General features: G+C 29.8%; 1 protein-coding gene across 6 annotated transcripts in view; it reads left to right on the top strand.

The window, feature by feature from the left end:
- LOC106677755 (uncharacterized) overlaps positions 1-20,744 on the top strand; it is a 41,285-nt gene that overhangs the window by 5,927 nt on the left and 14,614 nt on the right. For 3 of the 6 annotated variants that reach the window (XM_067049862.1, XM_014415860.2, XM_067049863.1), the window contains 2 exons: positions 2,342-2,453; positions 9,615-12,254. In XM_067049862.1, the coding sequence (XP_066905963.1) occupies positions 2,342-2,453; positions 9,615-9,734 (232 nt within the window). In that variant the 3' untranslated portion in view covers positions 9,735-12,254. Of the gene's footprint in view, positions 1-2,341; positions 2,454-4,421; positions 4,636-9,614; positions 12,255-20,744 lie in introns of those variants that run through there. The other 3 variants (XM_067049865.1, XM_067049866.1, XM_014415870.2) reach the window with 2 other exon arrangements.

Here is a 20,744-nt window from a genome sequence, read left to right as displayed (position 1 = left end):
GGCTCACAAAAAGGGATATTTTGATTGAACAGGGAATACCAAAGAAGTTAGTAAATCAAGTAAAGAATGTGCATGACTGTAACATTCAATAAAGTACAAATCGATAATCATTATTCTGAGAAGTTCGAGGTTTGATCGGGTTTAAAACAAGGTGATTCTCTATCACCTGCCTTATATAATCTAGCACTAGAATATTTTAATCTGGATTATCTCTCTAGGAAGTCTGGTGAGTCAATTATTTTAAAAAATTTTTGAGGTTAATCACTTCCATCATTTGAAATAAATTATTTATTTCAAATGATGGAAGTGATTAACCTCAAAAAAAAAAAAATTTTAATAGAATATTTTATTGAAAAGGTGATGCTTACCAAAAAGGGTTTAACTTTAGGTGGTAAAATACCAGTTCCTGGGTATGCTGATGGTTTGATATTATTAGGGAGGACATGGAAATTATAAAACTAAATACAACTATGTTGATAAACTCTAGTAAGGAACTTATACCGATTAAACAAAATATATGGCTAGCTGTAGAAATGGGAGCAATTTCAGTGATATAGATATAGGAGGAAATATATTTGAACAGCTATATACATTTAAGTATTTAGTTTCTATGGAAACTAGAAAAAATGAAATTGATGAAGAAATAAAAGCAAGGTTAAAAAGGGAAAATGCTTGTTATTTTTCAATTTCAAAATCACTCAGCTCGCACTTCTTCCAAAAACTTAACAAGTCAGAATTTACAAAACTATTATCATTCCTACTGTTCTTTATGGATGGGAAACATGGGCTCTTACACGAAGGGAAGAACAGTGCTTTAAGGTTTTTGAAAATAAAGTATTAAGTAAAACATTCAAACGAAAAAAGATGACAACTGGAGACAATGACAATCAAAAAAGTAAAAAGACTTTCATTTATTTCTACTTTTGACTGGCATCAAGCACTGAAAGAAGAGATAAAGTTAGTTCTCTCAGAATTTACCCAGACAATACGTATGCAGGTCTGGGTTGAAAAAGTTAATTTGTTTTAAATGTTCAGTTGCTTATGAGAATTCATGAAGACAAGAATTGTTCTAGTCTCATTAGAGAAAATTATTCAAGTCAGATATTATTACATTATTGTGACAAGTCGTCTGTTAAATGTTATATTTGTGACAGTAAATTTTGTGATTTTAAAAATTGAAATATTGATTTTTCTGTTTTATCATCACCTCCTAGCGTTTTTGCTATATTCTGGTTCAATCCTTAACTATTGAGGTATAGCATAAAATATGGACATTCTGAGATGATATGGCTAATAGTCAAATTGTTATTACTATACTAACTTTTACATTAAAGTTTTTAACGTTTTGCATATATCATTACATTAGGTTTTGTATGCTGATGTCTCTACTTTCCTTATTAAACGCTTGATTTTATCAGTCCTCTTTTCTTTGGTCAAAACTTCTCTTTAAAAAATTATTATTATTTAATACAGAATTATAAATTGATATGGGGGGAACATGTTCTTGGGGAGGGGTGTCAGTCAGCAAAGATACACAAATAAACAAAACTTCTTTATTTATGCTGACATTTTGACCTGAATTTCAGATCTTTGAGATAACAATTCTAATTCAGAGACCATAAAAAATAATTATAAACAAACTTGGAAATATACATAACAATAAATTAATTAGATAGTAATTTTTCTTTTCTGCTCTTGCCCACTTAGTAACGTATTGTTTCACTTTTTAAACTATTTCTAAAACATTTTTCATCACCCTCTTATACATTTCCTCTTTTTAACTGTTTTTAACTATACATATTATGCAATGGTCAAGAAAGGAAACGAAATATATGTTACAATGTATAATAGATGTACAGAAATATAGATGAGTTAAAAAAATTAATAAGTTAAAAAAATATAGAGTGTCTAGACTATGAAAGACCAATATAAATTAAATATATCAACCTGCCATCAACTATGAGTAATAAAACCATAAGTAATAAAACTCAATGATAAATTATGTGACATTATCATGAAGCTACCTTTTTTTAAATTTATTTTCTCTTATACTAATATAAAAACTAAAATATTAGTATGCGGCTTGGCTGTTGTCATTATTACTTTTACATCTGGCATGGAATCTATGCTAAAGAATGGGCTAGAAAAGAAAAGCACACAAGAAAAGTTAATAACAATTTACAATAATTAAAGTTTTAAAAGAAAAGAAAAGATCATTGATAGATTCAAGGTGTGGACTCTATACGGCCTTGTTTAATTTATATTTGTTGAAATAAAAATATTTAATTGATTTTGTTTTGGCAAATAACCGCTAATTACATTATATTTTATTTAATTTTAGTCCAGAAAATGAAGTTACCTTGAATGATACAAAGCAAGTTAATGAAAAGGATACTGTTCTTCGGTTACAAAAAAGGCATACTCTCTTTGGAAACTTGCTTATAAACCATCAGGTGAGTATTTTCAATACATATATATAATAATTTTATAGTTTCATTGTTTTAATAAATTAATTAATGGTATTATTTACCTGTGCATTTGAAAAGTACTGCTAGTATACATCTGATTTCCTCACATATTAGATTAAAGTGACTCTCAAAATTGATCAAATAATAACATTTGTCATTGTTTAAATAAAATACATTTTATCCAATTTTAGTCTAAAAACAATCTATATTTCGTTATAAGTTCGACGTTTTGGCCAATTCAGCCATTGTCAAAGACAAACTTAAATAAAATTTTAGAACCAGATCAATTTTAAAAAATATTGAAAATTGACTGTGATTAAAAGTTTTAATTTAATATAAAGAATTGGCAAAATAGAGTAGTTTTCGACTGAAATTATTGACCTGTGCAGATTAGCCTGCAGAAAGTTTTTAAGATTGTTCTTGAGGCTGTATTGGACGAAACATCAGACTTATAAAGAAATATAATGGGGTGTATAGAAAAAGAAAATAAACAAAATGATCGTTTTATCAAATTCAAGATTTCAAAGGACTATAAATATTTTAATCCTATTTAATACTTACCAATACTTAATAATCCCTTTAGAACATTCTCTAAGCTTGTTCAATCCCATTCGACTTTTTCAAAATTGCCTCGGTTTAGTTATTTGTTTCAAAGAAGAAACTTATAATATCCTACGAAATTCTCGTAATTTTAAGACATTACTGGCAAAAAAATTTCACAGGCACTGAAACAACTCGTGAAATTATTAAGTATGAAGGGGAACGTGTCCTTGACCAGCAGAGTGCGTGAGGTAGGTTTGGAAAACTTAACAATTGAGATGCAACTTTAGAAAGGAAGAAGGGCTCCGGGCGACCATTAGTGTATATTGATGAGGTTCTGCAGGAAGCTGTTGAATGAAGTCTGTCCACAAATACTCATTATTATTATGATTCTGATATTTTCTGCATTATATTATAGGAGGCAACGCATGACTATTATTAATAAAATTTTGATTCATTATTTCACTTCTGTCAGCCAGTCCCAAGACTGTTAACATTTATTTAGTTTCATTTTAAATATATTATCTCATTTCTTGTTATCTTTTGTTTCTTCTCTTTCAGACCAGAATATCTTACTTGATTTTTGCTTCCTCTCTGTTAGGTAATTTATAAACTTATCTATTTTTTAGAGTTCATTTAAATAAGAATTAATCATTGATTCACTTGAGGATGACGACTATTTCGATCTACTTGTTCATTCTGTTATAACTACTAGTTGACTAAGTTGTCAATATTTAGTTATCAATAAAAATGTTATTATGTCCAATATTACTTTTCTCTATATTACCAATGTGGTGTTCTCCAAGGTTCATTACTTTTCTTTATTTGCTTTTGTATTAAGAAAATTAATATAATAATTACTTGCATTTTTTATTTTATGCAATTTATGCCTTGCATGTAATCATTGATCTCTGTGAGATCAGTGGACCTTAGATTGTCAGTCTTCATAGTTCTATCTCTTTATTAAAAGGTATAATTTCTTAGTACAACAACTATCCAATGCCTCAGCATCCTTCAAGATCATGAGAATAACAAATTTATTTTGTTTCAAGACATTTTATGGGGACTTAGTACAAACTTATAGTAGTTTATTTAAGTTTACATACAGTTTCTAAAGAGATACTAAGTATGTATCATATCAAACTAATTTTGTTCCTAAATATTCTAGTTATATATTGTATGACCTTAAAAACACATATTAACTCTTTCTGATCATAATTGATGAATATATCCAAGATTAATTTACAACAAACCCAGAAGGGGTCTTATCTTGTAGTAATTAGACCTAAGATTATAAATTTATTGTGTGCAAATGATCTAAAATTTCCATTAAATGTGGTCATCTTCAAAAGACATGATCAGGAAGAGTTACTAATAGTTACAAATTTTTCAAACTCTATTTGTGTGTTTCAGGAATTAATCAGTCATTGCTTATTGCAAGGAAGCACAAATAATAATATATACTGAATATTTTGCTGCTGAAACAAACAAAAAAATGGAATAAAGAAGAAATATTTCTTATATCTTTCTGAAGAAATAAATACTATTCCAATATGGCATACTACCAATAACAATAATTGTATTGCTATCTAAAGATGCTGAATAGAATTTTTTGTGTTCCAGTTTTTTTTGTTTTGTTTTTTAAATATAGTTTTGTAATCATATATTAATTATAATTTGTAAAATATTCAGTATATTCATTAATTCTTGTGTCTTCATTTTTGTAGATCTTTAGGTGTCTTTTTTACTGAATTTTCTATGGCCCCAAACAATAATTTATATGAATGATGGTTTATCATTTAACGTTATCATGATTTTACTAACCAAGGTATTCCTTGAAGTTTGTATTGTGTTAATGTTTGTACCCTCTCTTGATTATGAACTTCAAAAAATCATATATCGACATGAAATAAGAATTTTTACTTCCTCAAATGAATGGTTTACATTTATTGTTCTTCTTCTTTCTGTAACTCCTGTATGTTGTCAAGTGTGGAGTCGCAGTCTCAGTCCATCTAGCCCACCAGTCCCTGTCTCTGACTAGTCTTCTCATCTCCGGAATGGTGCGTCCTCTTGCTGCCCCTAGCTTTCCAATGTATTCAGAATACATGCACCTGGATCTGCCATGAGGCCATCTTCCTTCCAGCCTTGCTTCCAAATACCACCTGGCTTTTCTGGTATCCTCCATTCTACAGATGTGTCCATACCACTTCAGTTGCCTCTCTTGCATTGTGTCTAGCGCTGATTTCACATCCATATCCTCCCGAATCCTTTCATTTCTGACCCTGTCTCTCCTGGTCTTGGTCTTACCAGCTATTTTTTGGAGGAATCTGCTTTCTAATCCATACAGGAGGACTGGGAGCAACACAGATTTAAATATCCGTATTTTGGCATCTGTGCTTACTTCTTGCTTGCCTATTGAGTTTTGGAAGTCTGATGTACACTCCATTGGCCTTCTTCACTCGATTTAGAACCTCCTGGTCTATTTTACCATCGTTACTTATTATGATCCCTAGATATGTATAAGTATTCGTAAGTTCTAAGGGTTTCACCATTACACAAAATCCTTGGCTCTGCATTTTCTCTTCTGGCACACATAATTTTGCTTTTGTTAGGGTTTATTTGCAAACCTCTTATCTTCAGTTCCTCATTCCATTCCATTCTTCCAAGGATTTCTGAAGAGCCTCTTTAGAGTCAGCTATCAGTACAATATCATCGCTTGAGCCAGTACTGGAGTTAGGTTCCAAAAACCTACTAGTGCTCTTGGGGATCTCCTTATTTACAAACCTTCTATATCTCATCCATAAGAAGGACAAACAGTAGTGGGCTTAGGCTGTCTCCCTGCTTTTCTACCTTATAAAAGTGGAAAAGCCGCGATGGCTGACCATTAAGTTTTACAATGCCCTTTGGGTCTTGGTAAATTTACTTTATTGCACTTACCAAATTTATTGGCACTCTTCTTGTTATTAGTGTGTCCTATATCTCCTGCCTCTGGACTGAGTCAAAAACCATCCTCAGATCCAGGAATGCCAGATAGACTGCCTTTCCCTGGTCCCACTCTTTCTCTACTATCATTCTCAAGGAAAAAATGTGGTCCTGGTTCTGTCTTCGATGTCTGAAAGCCGCTTGCTCTTCTTCAATATCTTGTTCCACAATACCCCGCAGTCGCTTCTCTAATATCCTGGTGTATATTTTGTACACTACTGAGAATAGGCATATTGGCCTATAGCTACCACATTCACTTTGATTACTTTTCTTGTGAATTGGGATTATGATGTTGTTTTCCCATTCTTGTTGCAGCAACTTTAAGATCCCAAATCTTCTGGAACAGCATTTGAAGGCATTTAATCATTTTATTGCTGCCATATTTTATAAATTCCGGAGCTATGCTATCTGGTCCTAGAGATTTTCCTTGCTAGATTTTGTTCCTCGTCTTCCATTTACATTTATAAAGAACAGAAACTTTTGAAAAACTCCTTTTCATAATGTTTATGGGTTATAAAATTCAAAGAAATGCTTTTGCAATTTTTTTTTTTTTTTTTCCTTCCTGTAATATTTGTCATGGGGTCTCTGATCCAACTCATGAAGTATAATAAATTGCAATTAAAAATTCATTGTTAAGCATCTATGTAATTATCATTCATTATTCAACTATGTAATTAACATATTAACATGATGTTAGTGACTGGAAAAAGTCAGGGAAATTTTTAATTTTGGCAAATCAGGGTATTCGAGAGGAAAACAAGCAGACGCTGTTGATGTCAACAAATTAAAATGGATAACAATAAAAAATTGTTTCAGAAACATTATAATTAGTATTAAAAAAATATCATTCTCGCAATCTAAATGGGCAATGGGCCTGGATATTCTGAAATATAGTTCTTGGAAAGTATATTTGCTTATGACTCATGGAATATAATGGATAAAATTTGATAAAATAATTAGTTCCCTTCAGCTTTGGACCAAATGAGACATATCTAGAAAAATAGGTATGGCATGCCTAAGTAAAAGTAGTGGATGCAATTTATTTTGAACTATTTTGCATTGTTTCCCAATGGTTGGACAGGAAAAAAATAAATATTTTTCTTAAATACTTTTTCAATGTGATAATTTGGAGAAAAATTGCAGAAAGAAATTCCTGAAGTTTTAGAAAAAATCAACGGAAAAAGGCTTTTGTTCTGTATACAATGGAGGAAAACGATGAACTCTTTTTATTTTTTATATAATTAAATATTTTTATTGTAAACTTTAAAAAAATGTCAGACAACATTGGTTTACTATTCGATAATAAATATTGCACTAAGCTGAATTATTATGTAAAATCAATATGTTAAAAGAAGACAACAATTTTAGTGCACCTGCTGATGGGATGATGGCCATGAAATGTTTTGTTTTTTTAATTAATGAGCTCTGAACAAAGGACATATTTAGCATAGAATATATTTTCTCAGCACTCTACTGTAGGATTGGCAAGAAAGTAATTTCAGTTTAGAATAAATAGCCTTATTTTTGTTTCATAATTCTTTTGTCAATGCTAGGATTGTTTTCTTTCGAGGCTAGGTAGTCAGTACCTTTAGGTTACTATTGAAGCAAATTCTGGATAATTTTTTTTACAGCTGTCAGTTTTAACATGGAATGTATAAATAACCATTTTCAACTAATTTTATGTGTTTATTATTAAATACAAGAAAGAGGTTGAGGCTCACGAAGAGATATGTAAAGTTTATGTTGTTGGCTGTTTAATAGAACACACATGTCAGAATTTGTTCCATAAATTTTTTTGTGGAGATTTTTCTTTGAAAGATAACCAGTGTTCTGGGTGACCTGAAGTTGATGAAGACAAAATAAAAATAAAAATTGAATCAAATCATTATATTACTGTATGAGAGATTGCTAAACAGTTACATTATCATACACTACAATTGAAAATATAAGGTGTCGTGGAATTGTTAGGAAGCTCGATGTTCGGATTCTATTAATAAGATAAGTTTCAGATGTTCTGTGAGTGATCATGAAGTTACCCGAAAGATGGCAACAGACTAGAAGATATTTGACTGATTAAAGTTCATTTTTTATATTTTTTAAAAATTATTATTGGTAATTTCTCTTAAACTGGAGATTAGCATAGAGACTGGATTTGAAATAATTGGACTCTTAGAAAAATAAAACTTCCACTAGTTTCATCTTGAGATGTAATTTGAATCACTATTATTGTTATTATTAATAATAATTATTAGAGGGTTAGGTTAGTGATCTCAATTTGGATGGAGCAAGATTGCTGCTTTATAAAACCACTATCAGAGGATAGGTATCTGGATAAATTCCTGCAGATAGCCCTTAGGAAACCTTTGTACTTTTTATCTATCCTTTTATTTACATGATTGAAATTAGTCGCTGTGGATCGGAGTCTTTTAGGACCTTTCTCTTGTTCATAGGTTCAAGATTTTTAATTATAGCCTCTCAGAGTACACATTTCTCTTGAGCCAATGATATCTTTTCCTCTTGGACACACTCATCTTGATGATTGTCCACATCGCTATCTTTGGTCTCAGGATTAATGGCTAACAATGAAAATACTCTTTTCTCCTAAGATTGTAGTGATGAGTTCTCTGCCATAGGAGTACCTCCCTTAATAATGGTTTCTTCACTTACTAGTAAGCTCTTTGAGTCAAAATATCCTCTAAGATAACATTATTGACTTCCCTGTCTATATTCTCAATGTTTAGTATTATCAGCCTCTAGTGGGAGGCGGTTCTTCATTTCACTTGGCACTCCTGTTTGTAGCGCTGTTTAAACCTCTTCGTAGTTCTGTCATCTTTTCCCCTTATACAGAGTGTGAGACTAGAAATTATTCTCACCTCAGTCTCTTAACTCCTTACTACTAGAGTTTGTGTGTGGTAGTAGCAATTAGTCTCCCATCATATGCTATGGTTAAATGAAATAAAATGAAAAATAGTGTATTATTTTAGAACAATTATAAATTTATTGTAATATTACAATAACATATATTAGCCCAAAACAATGTGGCCACACTTAATTATTACTTATATTGAAATTGTATATAAATAATTTTAGATACAGAGGGGGAAAAAAAAAAGAAGCTAGTTACAAAATATTTGTGCTATTATAATATTAGATTAGATTGGTGAAACAAAAGGTAGTTAAATAGAAGGGTTTTAAACAAGGGAAGGGTTGATACATGACGTATGTTTAAGGAAATGGTGTTCCAGTGATATGCAGCTTGGGTAAAAAATGATTTGTCAAACACAGCAGTGCGGTGAGGTGGAGGGTAGATATCAGATAAACGGGACCTGATGATATGGGATTGGACTGAGAATTTGAATTGTAGGTTTTCCAGAATATAGCAGGGGCGCTGAGTACTAATAACTTGCAATAGAAAGGAAGCTTGTAAATACTGGAATCGGAATGATGGGTAGAGCCACTTCAGTATAACACTGGGTTATGTGTGTATCTCTAGTGATCCTGAAAATAAATTGTACAACATCCATCCAGCCTAACATCCTAATTACTTTACATTAAATCATTACTATTTAATTTAAATATATTCAAGCAGTTATTTAATTATTTCTTTTTGTTTAATTGTTGTAGAAGTCATCAGGACTTGTTGAGTGCTTGACGGAGGCAAATTGTATGGTTGAAGATCTCAATGTAGGTTTATCAAGGCTCCCCTTAACTTTGAATAAGATAAGGTCAATTCAATTAACATAACTGTTTGAACAATACATACCACTTAATAATGTTTAAATATTGTGTATATACCTATGTACATGTAACAGTTCAGACTGAAGTCTGTGGCCTTTTATTGGTAAGTGATAGTTAAGACTGAATTGTAGTAGTACATGTTTTCAGGGAAAAGGTAACTGTTTAGGACATACTTAGCTCTTTACCTATGACTTATGCAAATGTTCATATGTCAAAAAATTCGATTTAAGGATTGTGCCTTAATATTAAGTATAGTTTTCAGAGTGAAATTTTATTGAAGGAGTTAGTTGGTTTTCAAATATGTCACCCAAGAAAGGCAATTTTAAAGCATCGTTATTTAAGAATTTATCTTATATTATATAAAGATCTAATACTTCTTTTAACATTTATTTTTTTATGAATTCTGCTATCATGCATGTGCTGGCAGTGGTTTCTTTTTATATACGTTTTGTATTTTTTTTATTTTTTTGAGCATCTAATTAATAACTTTGGTATGCCATAAAAGCAATTTTGAAACTAATGACATGTTCATATATAATAATGTTTGCTTGCTTGTATACCAAAGTTGTTTTGGGGAAATGGCAGAATGTGTTCATTGTAATAGTTACAATATTTGTAGCCATAAAATCTTTTAGATTTTCTCTGACAGAGATCTATGTTGCCTCATTTATGTGCAACTTTTATTTTTTTTCTGTGATTTAGTTAGTTTTTAAAATGTTTCAATTGTAATTATAGCGTTTAAAGCCACTTGTTTTTTGTTGGTTTTTTTTTCCTATTTTTATATATGTGTTAGGCTAGGTTAATGTGTGGTCACAGTTCCCTTATAATAAATAATACTGTAAAAGGAGGTATTTAGCTCTCTAGATTTGTATATAAATTTTAAAAAATACATTGTAGTCCAAAAGTACAAAATCATAATTATTATTCAATTATGTTAGTGATAAAAATTATTCTTAGCATTTTTTTTTTAAATAAATTTTCTGATTTGAAAAAGTCTGTGATATAATATTTTACAGTCATTGTATACCTCTCAGATCTATAGTGGTTTAGTACACTGTGTTAATCTAGCACCACTCCTATACTAAGCAATTTTATTGTTATATATTACTATTTAATAAATGGTTGATTCTTTGTATTTATATTTTTCAACACAAAGCATTAATAGTGTAGTGAAGGACAGATTTGTGGATAGTCTAGGCTAAGCGATCTCTGTTTTAGACATGTTTTCTTCATATGTTACAGGTGTATTATTCAGTTATTTTTTAATGCCTGTATTAGTTCCTGCTGAATTATTCTTTTTTATGATTATTTTTTTTTAAACTATGTTACTATTTTGATTAATACTGTTTGCTCAGCTTCTTAAATAGGAGAATACTGTATGGGTTAGTATGATTTTTGAATATAATATGACCTCAATTATTAGAATTGTGAAAGACTGATATTTTTCAATTCTGGATGTATAGTTTCACTTGATCTTTTAAACTAGGTTGTTTTCATTTAAGGAATTGAGGTCTAGTCAGCTTGCTAAACCATAGAATTGCCATTACACCAGTCATTTAATGTTAAGTTTTATTAAATATATAAATTTTAAAACAGGAGTAAATATTCTACTGTTCAGTAGGCTAAATATAGGTCTACTCCAACTAATGGTCGATAGTCAGTAGTGCTCATCCATTCCAAAACCTATACTGCACATGTGTCAGCCAGTTTTCTAACTCAAGCCATTCGTTGGAACAGATCTTATATTAAGTTTTTTTGTACACATTTTCTGAAACTCTTCATGTCCTGTATTTAAAAAAAAACTAATGTTTATGAAAATTTGCATGCTTCATTTATTATTTATTTTGCATGTACATTATAATAAGAAATTAATCTCTAATAAAAAAAAAAAGCTCCTGCTTTTGGTTAATTTAATTTAAAATTGTGTAATGATAAAGCTACTTTTGTTTCCATTGAAGCTATTTTTTGTATAAAATTTTCAGCTTAAATTATAAATTTAATGATAAGTAATGTATGTTTTATACATCGACAAGTCTGAAACTTGTTACTGTGATCAATATTAACAGACTTACAAGATTAAACATTCATTCAAATGTAGCTTTTAAGGAAACATTGTACTGGATAAAAAAATTTAATTTTTTTTTTGTTGTATATTATTATAAAAACAGTTATCAGGTATTTATCTCTTTCTCAAGAAAAGTTATTACAATAAATAGTTACATTATCTTTTAATGTATAGTGACAGATGTTTTTAACTGTTATCCACAATTGTCAATATATTGAATTTAATATTTAATATGGTTTATAAACCATTTTATGCCTGTTCAAAAGAAAAAGTTACTGTTTGCTATATTGTTGTTTTGTTAACAGTATTCGTTTTTGAGAATTTCTATTATAAATCAGTTCATTATCATTACACCAAAAAAAAAAAACTATGTTGCCATATTATTTTTTTGTGATTGTTACTTTACTCTCCATATTTACATTTATATTAATCTATCAAGAGGTTATTAATCCAACAACTATTTGTGCCATGTACCGTTTTGTTATTTTAATAAAAATTTATTTTTATGTTAATGAATGCGTCAGTTTTTCTGTGTAAATATTGTTTCTTGATACCAAAGTTCATTGATTGTTATATTTGTTTTTTGATTGATGTGAAATAAAAATCAATTTTCCTCTCAAATCATTTTAAAATATATTTCCTTTATTTTTAAAGTTGAAATTTTTGATAAAAATTGTAAGGTAAATCGGGGCAAACACAGACTAAAATTTTAAAAGGTTGACTTTAGTAGTTAGTCTATTAATTATTTAAGCAAGGTGGAGAATTGAAACTTTGTCAACAAATATGTTATATTATTTATCTCTACAGAAAAACCTTGGAAATTATTAGTAGGTCCACTTCATAAAAAACCACTGGACATGACTATTTGCAGCACCGCCTGAAGAGAATAGGAGTGGCTGAATCTTCAGACTGTGTCCTGTGTGGAGATGTCGAGATGACTAGCGATCACATATTTACATGTGCCGCAACGGCGGACATAAATTCAGGCAGGAGTTACGTGAACAAAGCTAAAGTATACTGGGCTGTTCTAAACAAAATGCCAGAAATGCCGCCTTTGGTGTAGAAAAAAAAATTCGAAAGTCCCAATGTAGGCATAAGTACACACATCCCAAAGAAACAGATAAGAGTGTAAATGACTTCCAGTCTTATTGTGTCTAAGAGTATGAAATTTGAAACAGGAAGAAAGATAACGTTAAATAAAAAAAGTTGCTTTTATTACAAAAAGTTTTCAATGATAAATAATCTTAACCATGCGGCCCATTTTTACTGTTGAAGAAACTTGAGACATAAGGTGGCACCATTATTAAATGGACTTAGTTGTGTTGGGGGCAACTTTGTGGCAGTGTGTGGCTACCTTGAAAGGAACTACCCTATAATGGGTTCTCTCTGACTACTGGATCTCACAGGGCTTGGAGGTTCTTTGTCATGGTCCATGAATATGGCCTCTTATCTCTATTGACCTCTAATGTCCCAGTTGCGGTGTACCTGAGACCGCTGTCTCGTTCTCATCATCTATACCACTTATGAGGCAAGATGCGAATATTTAAAAAAAAAAAAAAAAACCTTTGCAATAAACATTTTCGTAGAATCCCTCTTCTAACATGTAGATTTGAGCCAAACAAATTAGCAAGCAGTATCTAAATTGCCTAAAGGAATAATATTAATAAGATAGACACAGTGATGTCCCTCCTTTGACCAATTTAAATTATTATTGCTAGTCTCAAATTTAGAAAGAACAGATTTCGTGGGCTTGCTCCAAAAGCCATTCCCTTTAAACACAAAAAAAATGAAAATCATTTACATTCATAATCCATTTCTTTAGAGTAAATGCATACACTTGCCTACATTAGGACTTTCAAATTTTTTTATTATAAAATGAACTAAATCATTATTTGTCAAAGTCGTTTGATAGAGAGAAATAGTATGATGTATTGAAAAAGTTTCAATTTTCCAACTTTAAATTAAATTACCAATAGCCTGCCTCACCAAAGTCAAACTTTTTAAATTTTAGTCCGCACTTACCTTACAGTTTTTACCTTACTTTAAGTATTCTTGGCTAAGTTCTAATACTTATCTCAAAAATACTTTATATCATGGTTTTTTTATATATTTTACTATTTTCTCGCAAACGATGCTAACAATTATGACTAAACTCATTACTTCAACATGCAATTAATGATTTATTGAATTTAAGAAGGCTTGAATTCCAAACTTTTCTGCCTTTAATTTTGTTTATTTGAAATTATTGGCTATCTTTCATTGTTAGTAATAATAACAAATGAATAAATATGAACTATGGAAGAATTTGATAATTCTTAAAGGACTGACTAAAAGAGAAATACTTTTCATGTTGAAAACATATCTCTGGAAGTTATAGTAGTATTGTATGTATTGTAGATATACACTATTTAGTTAGCCAGATAGTCAGATATGTAATTTTACAAAACTTTTTTTTTTCTGTGTTCCTTATGACAACAAACAGTTTTCAAAGTGTTAGAGACATGTTACTTTTTTTTTTTTTACTTTTAGCTTGTATAGTACACAGCAGTTAATTTCTTAACAACCCTACTAGCTTTGGGACAGTCTATAGAGGGACCCAAGAGAGAAAGGAAGCCCTGTTTGCAGTAATATCTTTGGCTCTCCTCCAATTCAAGATGAAAACCAAACTTTTATTCATTAGTTGTGCTACCATTCAAGCAAAATAGCGATATTTGTTACCAAGTCAAATTTGCTGATCCGATTTGGATGTAATTTTCATGGATTGTGGTTGTTGGTTGGTCCCATATCAGTTTTATCGGACTCTGTTCAATACTTCAACCTACAAATGGAAATATAGGAAGGAGAATTATTTCTGTTATGTAAAATAAATTTTTGTTTTAAAAACTAGCAAGGATTAGTTTCAACTCAAATCAGGATGATAAGTGAAAGTTTTATTTATATTTATACATTGCGCCATTGCTTAAAGAATTTTACTTCGGAAAAGGAAATGTTTTTTGTCAAATTAAAATTCTACTTATTCAGTTAATTTCAAAAGGTCTGTTCTAATTTATAAGTTTCTGACACATTTTTAGAAGCAGTAAGGCACACATTTTTTCTGTCTTTGTAATTTAACATATAGCCCTAGCACTAATCATTTTAGACTAAGAATTATGTCAATTTGTTTACTGTTCTGTCCCCACTACTTCCTGCCATCACAGTGGAGGTGGCACTGGTGTTCTCAAGATTCCAGTTTTATATATTCCTTCCTCCTATTGCTTCATTTGGCTGTGATGAGCTAAAATTATGATATTTGAGGTTGTCTTCTATATAGATATAACATAAAAATGGAGACCTATTTCAGCAAAAATTAAATCATGTTCAAATGTTTTCCCCCATCACTTCAGCCCCTTAAAATTGAGCTAAAGGGTTGGATATGAGTTCTGTGAAAGGTTGAAATTGCTAATTTAAAAAATGTAATTAACGAAAGAGGTATTCTGGTGATAAAATGTTCAGAGAAAGAAGCTCAGATACAAGAATTAACTATAAAAAAGAAGATTTGCTGATGAATGTAAGCTCTGATTTAAAAGATAAGTTAAATAATCAATGAAAAGATAGATAAAGATAACCTCAGATAAAAATCTGTTGTGGATGAAAGAGAAGAAAATAAGTGTATGCTAATTACTGTTAAAGCTAAAACAGAGCAGTATGAGAAAGACTTAGACCAACTGAAATAAGGTAATATTAATTAAATATTAAGTGATTATATACACTAAATTACACGCCAATAAATAGTTAACAAATTTTCATAATATTTAGTTACAATATAAATGATAATTTAACATAGTTATAACATAATATACAGAGCTCGATTCTGAAACTGTAGTCTACTGGGTGACTTTAATGGTTTAATGAACCAAAAAAAAAGCTTTGACTAGTGAATTTTTTAAGCACTTTTTTAGTTCTTCAAACTACTTATAGATAATAACTATGTCTAATTTCAAGAATCACTCAGAAATTGTGAACTGAGTTGGTATAGAAGTACTATCTGGGTATTTCATCTATTTTCATCCACTATCGCATTTTTCATGGTTTTACACTGTGTTGGGGCCTTTTGTGGGCAGGAATCAAGTCAAAACTATTGCCCATGCCGCAATTTATTTCAAAGTTTTCAAGCATTACTGAAAAATAATCGCTTTTTATTTATCTTCCAAACAAAAATTAATCACTAAAACTTAGAGTTTAATGATGGAGTTCACATTACAATCTAACTAATAATATTCTTCATCCCTTTCTACCACAACATTCCCCTAGCATGTTTGTTATTACCACATTAGAAAATCATATTTCCAGTGCTGAAAATTGTATTCAATTGACGATATGGTTCTTATGAAGATACCTTCAAATTCTTGATGCCTGTTATCATCGCATGACAGGCTTACAAACTAGTTATAACCAGCCTATTGCTACTGCTTCTCTGTACTGAATTACTGTGTTTGTAAAATGAAATTGATTTAAAACAGGAAGGACAAGGAAAAACAAACTTACTTAAATGTTTTAAAAATTTTATTTACAAACAGTTTAATTATCCTTATATTTATTTTTTAATGTACAAACTAGAAAAGTATAAAAAAAAAAAATTCTTCTAAATATATAACATAAATTTGTTATCCAATTTATTTGATGAATAAGTTACAAAAACTATTCTTGTAATATGAGTAATATAAAGATGATATTTACAGTTTTCCATATTTTTTAATAATGTTGACAACATCAATAAATAATAATGAAAAAAAATATGAATTAATTCTTTGAAATTGTTAGCATCACCTTTTGAAAAATATATTTATTTATTCCAAAAGTATTGGATGTTTATTAATTTACTTAATATAATCTTTATATTTATTTTAAATTAGTGTTTTAGACCTTTTTTTCCTTATAGATTATGAGCTTTATATTGTTCAAACAGTTTAGATGTCTTCTAAAAGTTTCAATAAATTTGATTTTTTCCCATGATATATTTAAAATATGTATCAGTAACCTGTAGGTATGTATGAATGTATTACTCATGAGCAAAGCCCGGATTTTTATGCAATTGCATATTTTGTTTCTGTGCATTTTTGAATAGCTGATTGAAAATATTTATGAATCAGTTTATCCAAAAGCAATTAGTGAAGTTTTATTTTGTATATTTGACAATGAATGCATATATTTGCATATTTGAACTATTTCAGTGGAATAATTTTTTTAATAAATAATAAAATAAAATGTAAAAATAAAGATGAAATTCAAATCTCAATATGGATATGATAAGATCCCTATTCATTCGATTAGTAATACAATATAACTGACACTACCTTAAATAATTCACTTCTAACAATAGATATGTTTTTTTTCATTTCCCAGGGTTCCACTTCCCCTTCATGTTCCTTTTAACACAGAATTTTGCTTTGTGTTTTAGCTTAATTTCTTTACTATCGGTAATATGTATAAATTTTAAAAGGCCAAAAGTAAGTGCTTATTTTAGTTCAAAATTTAAATCTTCAATTGACCTGTATAATACCCAAAAATAAAACAGTGTTTACTACTAATGGACAAGTTGTATATAGCAACTACTACTCTAAAAATATTAAAAGCAAAAGAAAATCACAGATCGAAAAACATGTCAACAATTATATATATTTAATGGTCGACGAAACAACTAATTGTCAGTGTTTATATGTAGCTCAGGGTTAGGGTGTTAGATATAAAAATAAGCCAACAAAGTCATATCTTATTTCGTGGGAGGTACTGAAAAAAATAAAAATAGTTATGAAACCTTAAGTCGATTTATAAATCAATGATGGGATTAAAATCGTAACATTGAAAATAAAAAGATTAAGTTTTGTTTTTGCAACAGACACTACATATCTGATACAAACTGGAAGGCATCTCAAGTTATTTTATACCAGGATGATTATATAGACTCATATTTTGTTATGGGTAGAGTCGGATTGCAGAAAAAGTTTGATCCTTATTTCAAGATGTCAATAAATTAATTGATAATGGGAAAAAGATATTTTTGAAAGCACCTTCTAGAGTAACCAATTATTAATTAATAATGAGTGGGAAAAATGTACCTTGCAAACCTGTGATTACAAGATGGAGCACATGGATTGAGGTGGCTGTATTTTATGCAGAACATGTAATAAGGTTAATCAATAACCTTACTTTCATTAATACCCATCTAAATTTTATTTCAACTAAACTGAACCAATTTCAGGAAACAACCGTGCTTTTAGAAGAAAGTTAAGAATTAAAAGTAAAGTGGAAGAGATTTTTAATACAAATTTGGTTCTGGCCATTCTAGAAGATGTTAATAAAATATTAAATGGAAATGACTTTTTTGTTAATTAGCCGTTCTGATTATTTACATATTTTGGTTTATAAAATATATATATATATATATACATGAATTTAATATATGAATACATGAAAAAATTTTATATATAAGAAGATGGTCAGGGTTGCGGTCAAAAAAGAACAAATAGTTTAAAACTATTAATGGAACGAAGAAATGAAAAAGTTTTGGTTAATTAGGCATATAATGAAGGGAAAAACAAGTATTGACCTTAAAAGGCAGGTCTTCGATAGATGCATTAGCCCAGTGGTCACTTATGGATGCCAAGCCTGGTCACTGACTATAGCTCAGGAGAGGAAATAACAGGTGTGACAAAATAATATTGGAAGAAGCATTGTGATGTGATGAAAAGAGGTTGAATAAAAAATGCTTGAATCCAGAAAGAAACAGGACTCACTGACACACTGAAGATGACAAGATTGAGCAAATGGAAATGGGCAGGGCATCTCCTTCGATGCGACGATCACAGATGGTCAAAAATTGCCACAGAATGGACTCCATATGACCTTCAAAGAAGAAGAGGACATCAAAAGAAAAGATGGAGCGATATGTTCAAGAGGATGGTAGGACTCCTCTGCTGGAGAGCTGCTAGGGACAGGGATGTCTGGAAGAAAAAAGGGAAAGAACTCGCCTCCCAATAAGGCTGGTCACCCTGGGAAATGCTATTACTCCCGAAAGGGAAGGCCTATGCAGGAAAGGATACAGAAAGATGGAGAGAAAGAAGAAGAGAAAATGGATAGAAGTTAATGTTTTGTCAACTATTGTATATATAAATTTATTTATTTTTTACCTCTCTATCTTCTTTAAATGTTTATCTTATATTTTGTAATGATTTTAATTTAATTGCATAAATAAAAGGCTATTTCATTTCATATATGGCTTTTTACTGCATAAAAATCAAGGCCTTACTCATGAGGGACAAATTGTAATATTTTTAAAACAATTATTATAAAATTATAGGAATATAGTTGATATGTGACTTATAGTTTTTTTTTGTTTTCTCATTGTAGAATTATAAATTTGAGATCATGATCTGGTTTAACATTTATTAGGTTAGAAACTTTAGTTTGAAATGACTTGATGGCACAAAGATGTTAATCATGATATTTACAAATTATAAAATTTTCTGATCCTCTAAATTTTATAGGATTCTATGAAGTTCAATTATGACAATGTTTACATTTTTTATGAGGGTATATTTTGATTTTCCTAATGCTTGAAATCATATACAAATTGAAGTGACGTACAACTTGTAATCTGTAATTCATTATAAATAAAAAGAAATAACTTATTCTTAAGATTTAATTTTTACAAAATTACCTGGCAAACTGGCACCAGCTGCTCCACCCGCTAGATTAGTTGATACCACATTACGTCCAACACCTGCAATACTTCCTGTTCCACCTTGTACAGAACTCTGTGCAACTGAAAATGGTTTTGAAGGTAACTTAATTTGATACTGTTTTCTATTATGTACACCATTTTTGTCTTTTTTATCATTCTTAGTCGTTTTCTTATTTTTATTTTTCTTAGATGACTTGTTTTTCTTCCCTCCCTTTGCTTTTTTATTTTTATTTTTATTCCCTTTTTTAGATTTGTTCTTATCTTTCTTAGGCTTATTCTTTTTAGATTTGTTTTTATTACCCTTTTTAGATTTTTTCTTCTTCCCTTTCTTAGGATTGTTCTTCTTCTTCCCCTTCTTAGATTTTTTCTTACCTTTTTTTTCTTTTTTAGATTTGTTCTTTTTCCCCTCATTTGGTTTTTTATTCTTTCCCTTCTTTCCTTTTTTAGGCTTTTTATTCTTACCTTTTTTAGGTTTATTCTTCTTCTCTTTCTTAGATTTATTCTTCTTCCCTTTTTTAGGATTGTTCTTCTTCTTGCCTTTCTTAGGCTTTTTATTCTTACCTTTTTTAGTATTATTCTTCTTCCCCTTCATAGGCATTTTATTCTTATTTTTTAGGTTTATTCTTCTTCTCTTTCTTAGATTTATTCTTCTTCCCTTTTTTAGGATTGTTCTTCTTCTTGCCTTTCTTAGGCTTTTTATTCTTACCTTTTTTAGTATTATTCTTCTTCCCCTTCATAGGCATTTTATTCTTACCTTTTTTTGGATTGCTCTTTTTACCCTTCTTAGGTTTATTCTTCTTCCCTTTCTTTGGATTGTTCTTCTTCCCCTTCTTGGACTTTTTATTCTTACCTTTTTTAGAATCGCTCTTATTCCCCTTCTTAGATTTAGTCTTCTTTCCTTTTTGAGGATTGTTGTTCTTCTTCCCCTTCTTAGGCTTTTTATTCTTACCTTTTTTAGATTTGTTCTTCTCTTTCTTAGATTTATTCTTCTTCCCTTTTTGAGGATTGTTCTCCTTCTTTCCTTTTTTAGACTTTTTATTCTTACTTTTTTTAGAATTTTTATTCTTTCCTTTCTTGGGCTTTTTATTCTTACCTTTTTTTGGTTTATTTTTATTTCCTTTTTTAGGTTTGTTCTTATTTCCTTTATTTGTTTTTTTCTTTTTCCCTTTCTTCTCACTTCCTTTTTTTGGTTTGTTTTTATTTCCTTTTGGTTTGTTTTTACTTCCTTTTT

This window comes from Halyomorpha halys, unplaced genomic scaffold, assembly GCF_000696795.3.
Source record: "Halyomorpha halys isolate HHAL.00 unplaced genomic scaffold, Hhal_1.1 Scaffold8.1, whole genome shotgun sequence".
NCBI classification, from domain to species: domain Eukaryota; kingdom Metazoa; phylum Arthropoda; class Insecta; order Hemiptera; family Pentatomidae; genus Halyomorpha; species Halyomorpha halys.
Note: the sequence above shows the minus strand (reverse complement) of the source record. Positions and strands in the feature narration are given on the sequence as shown.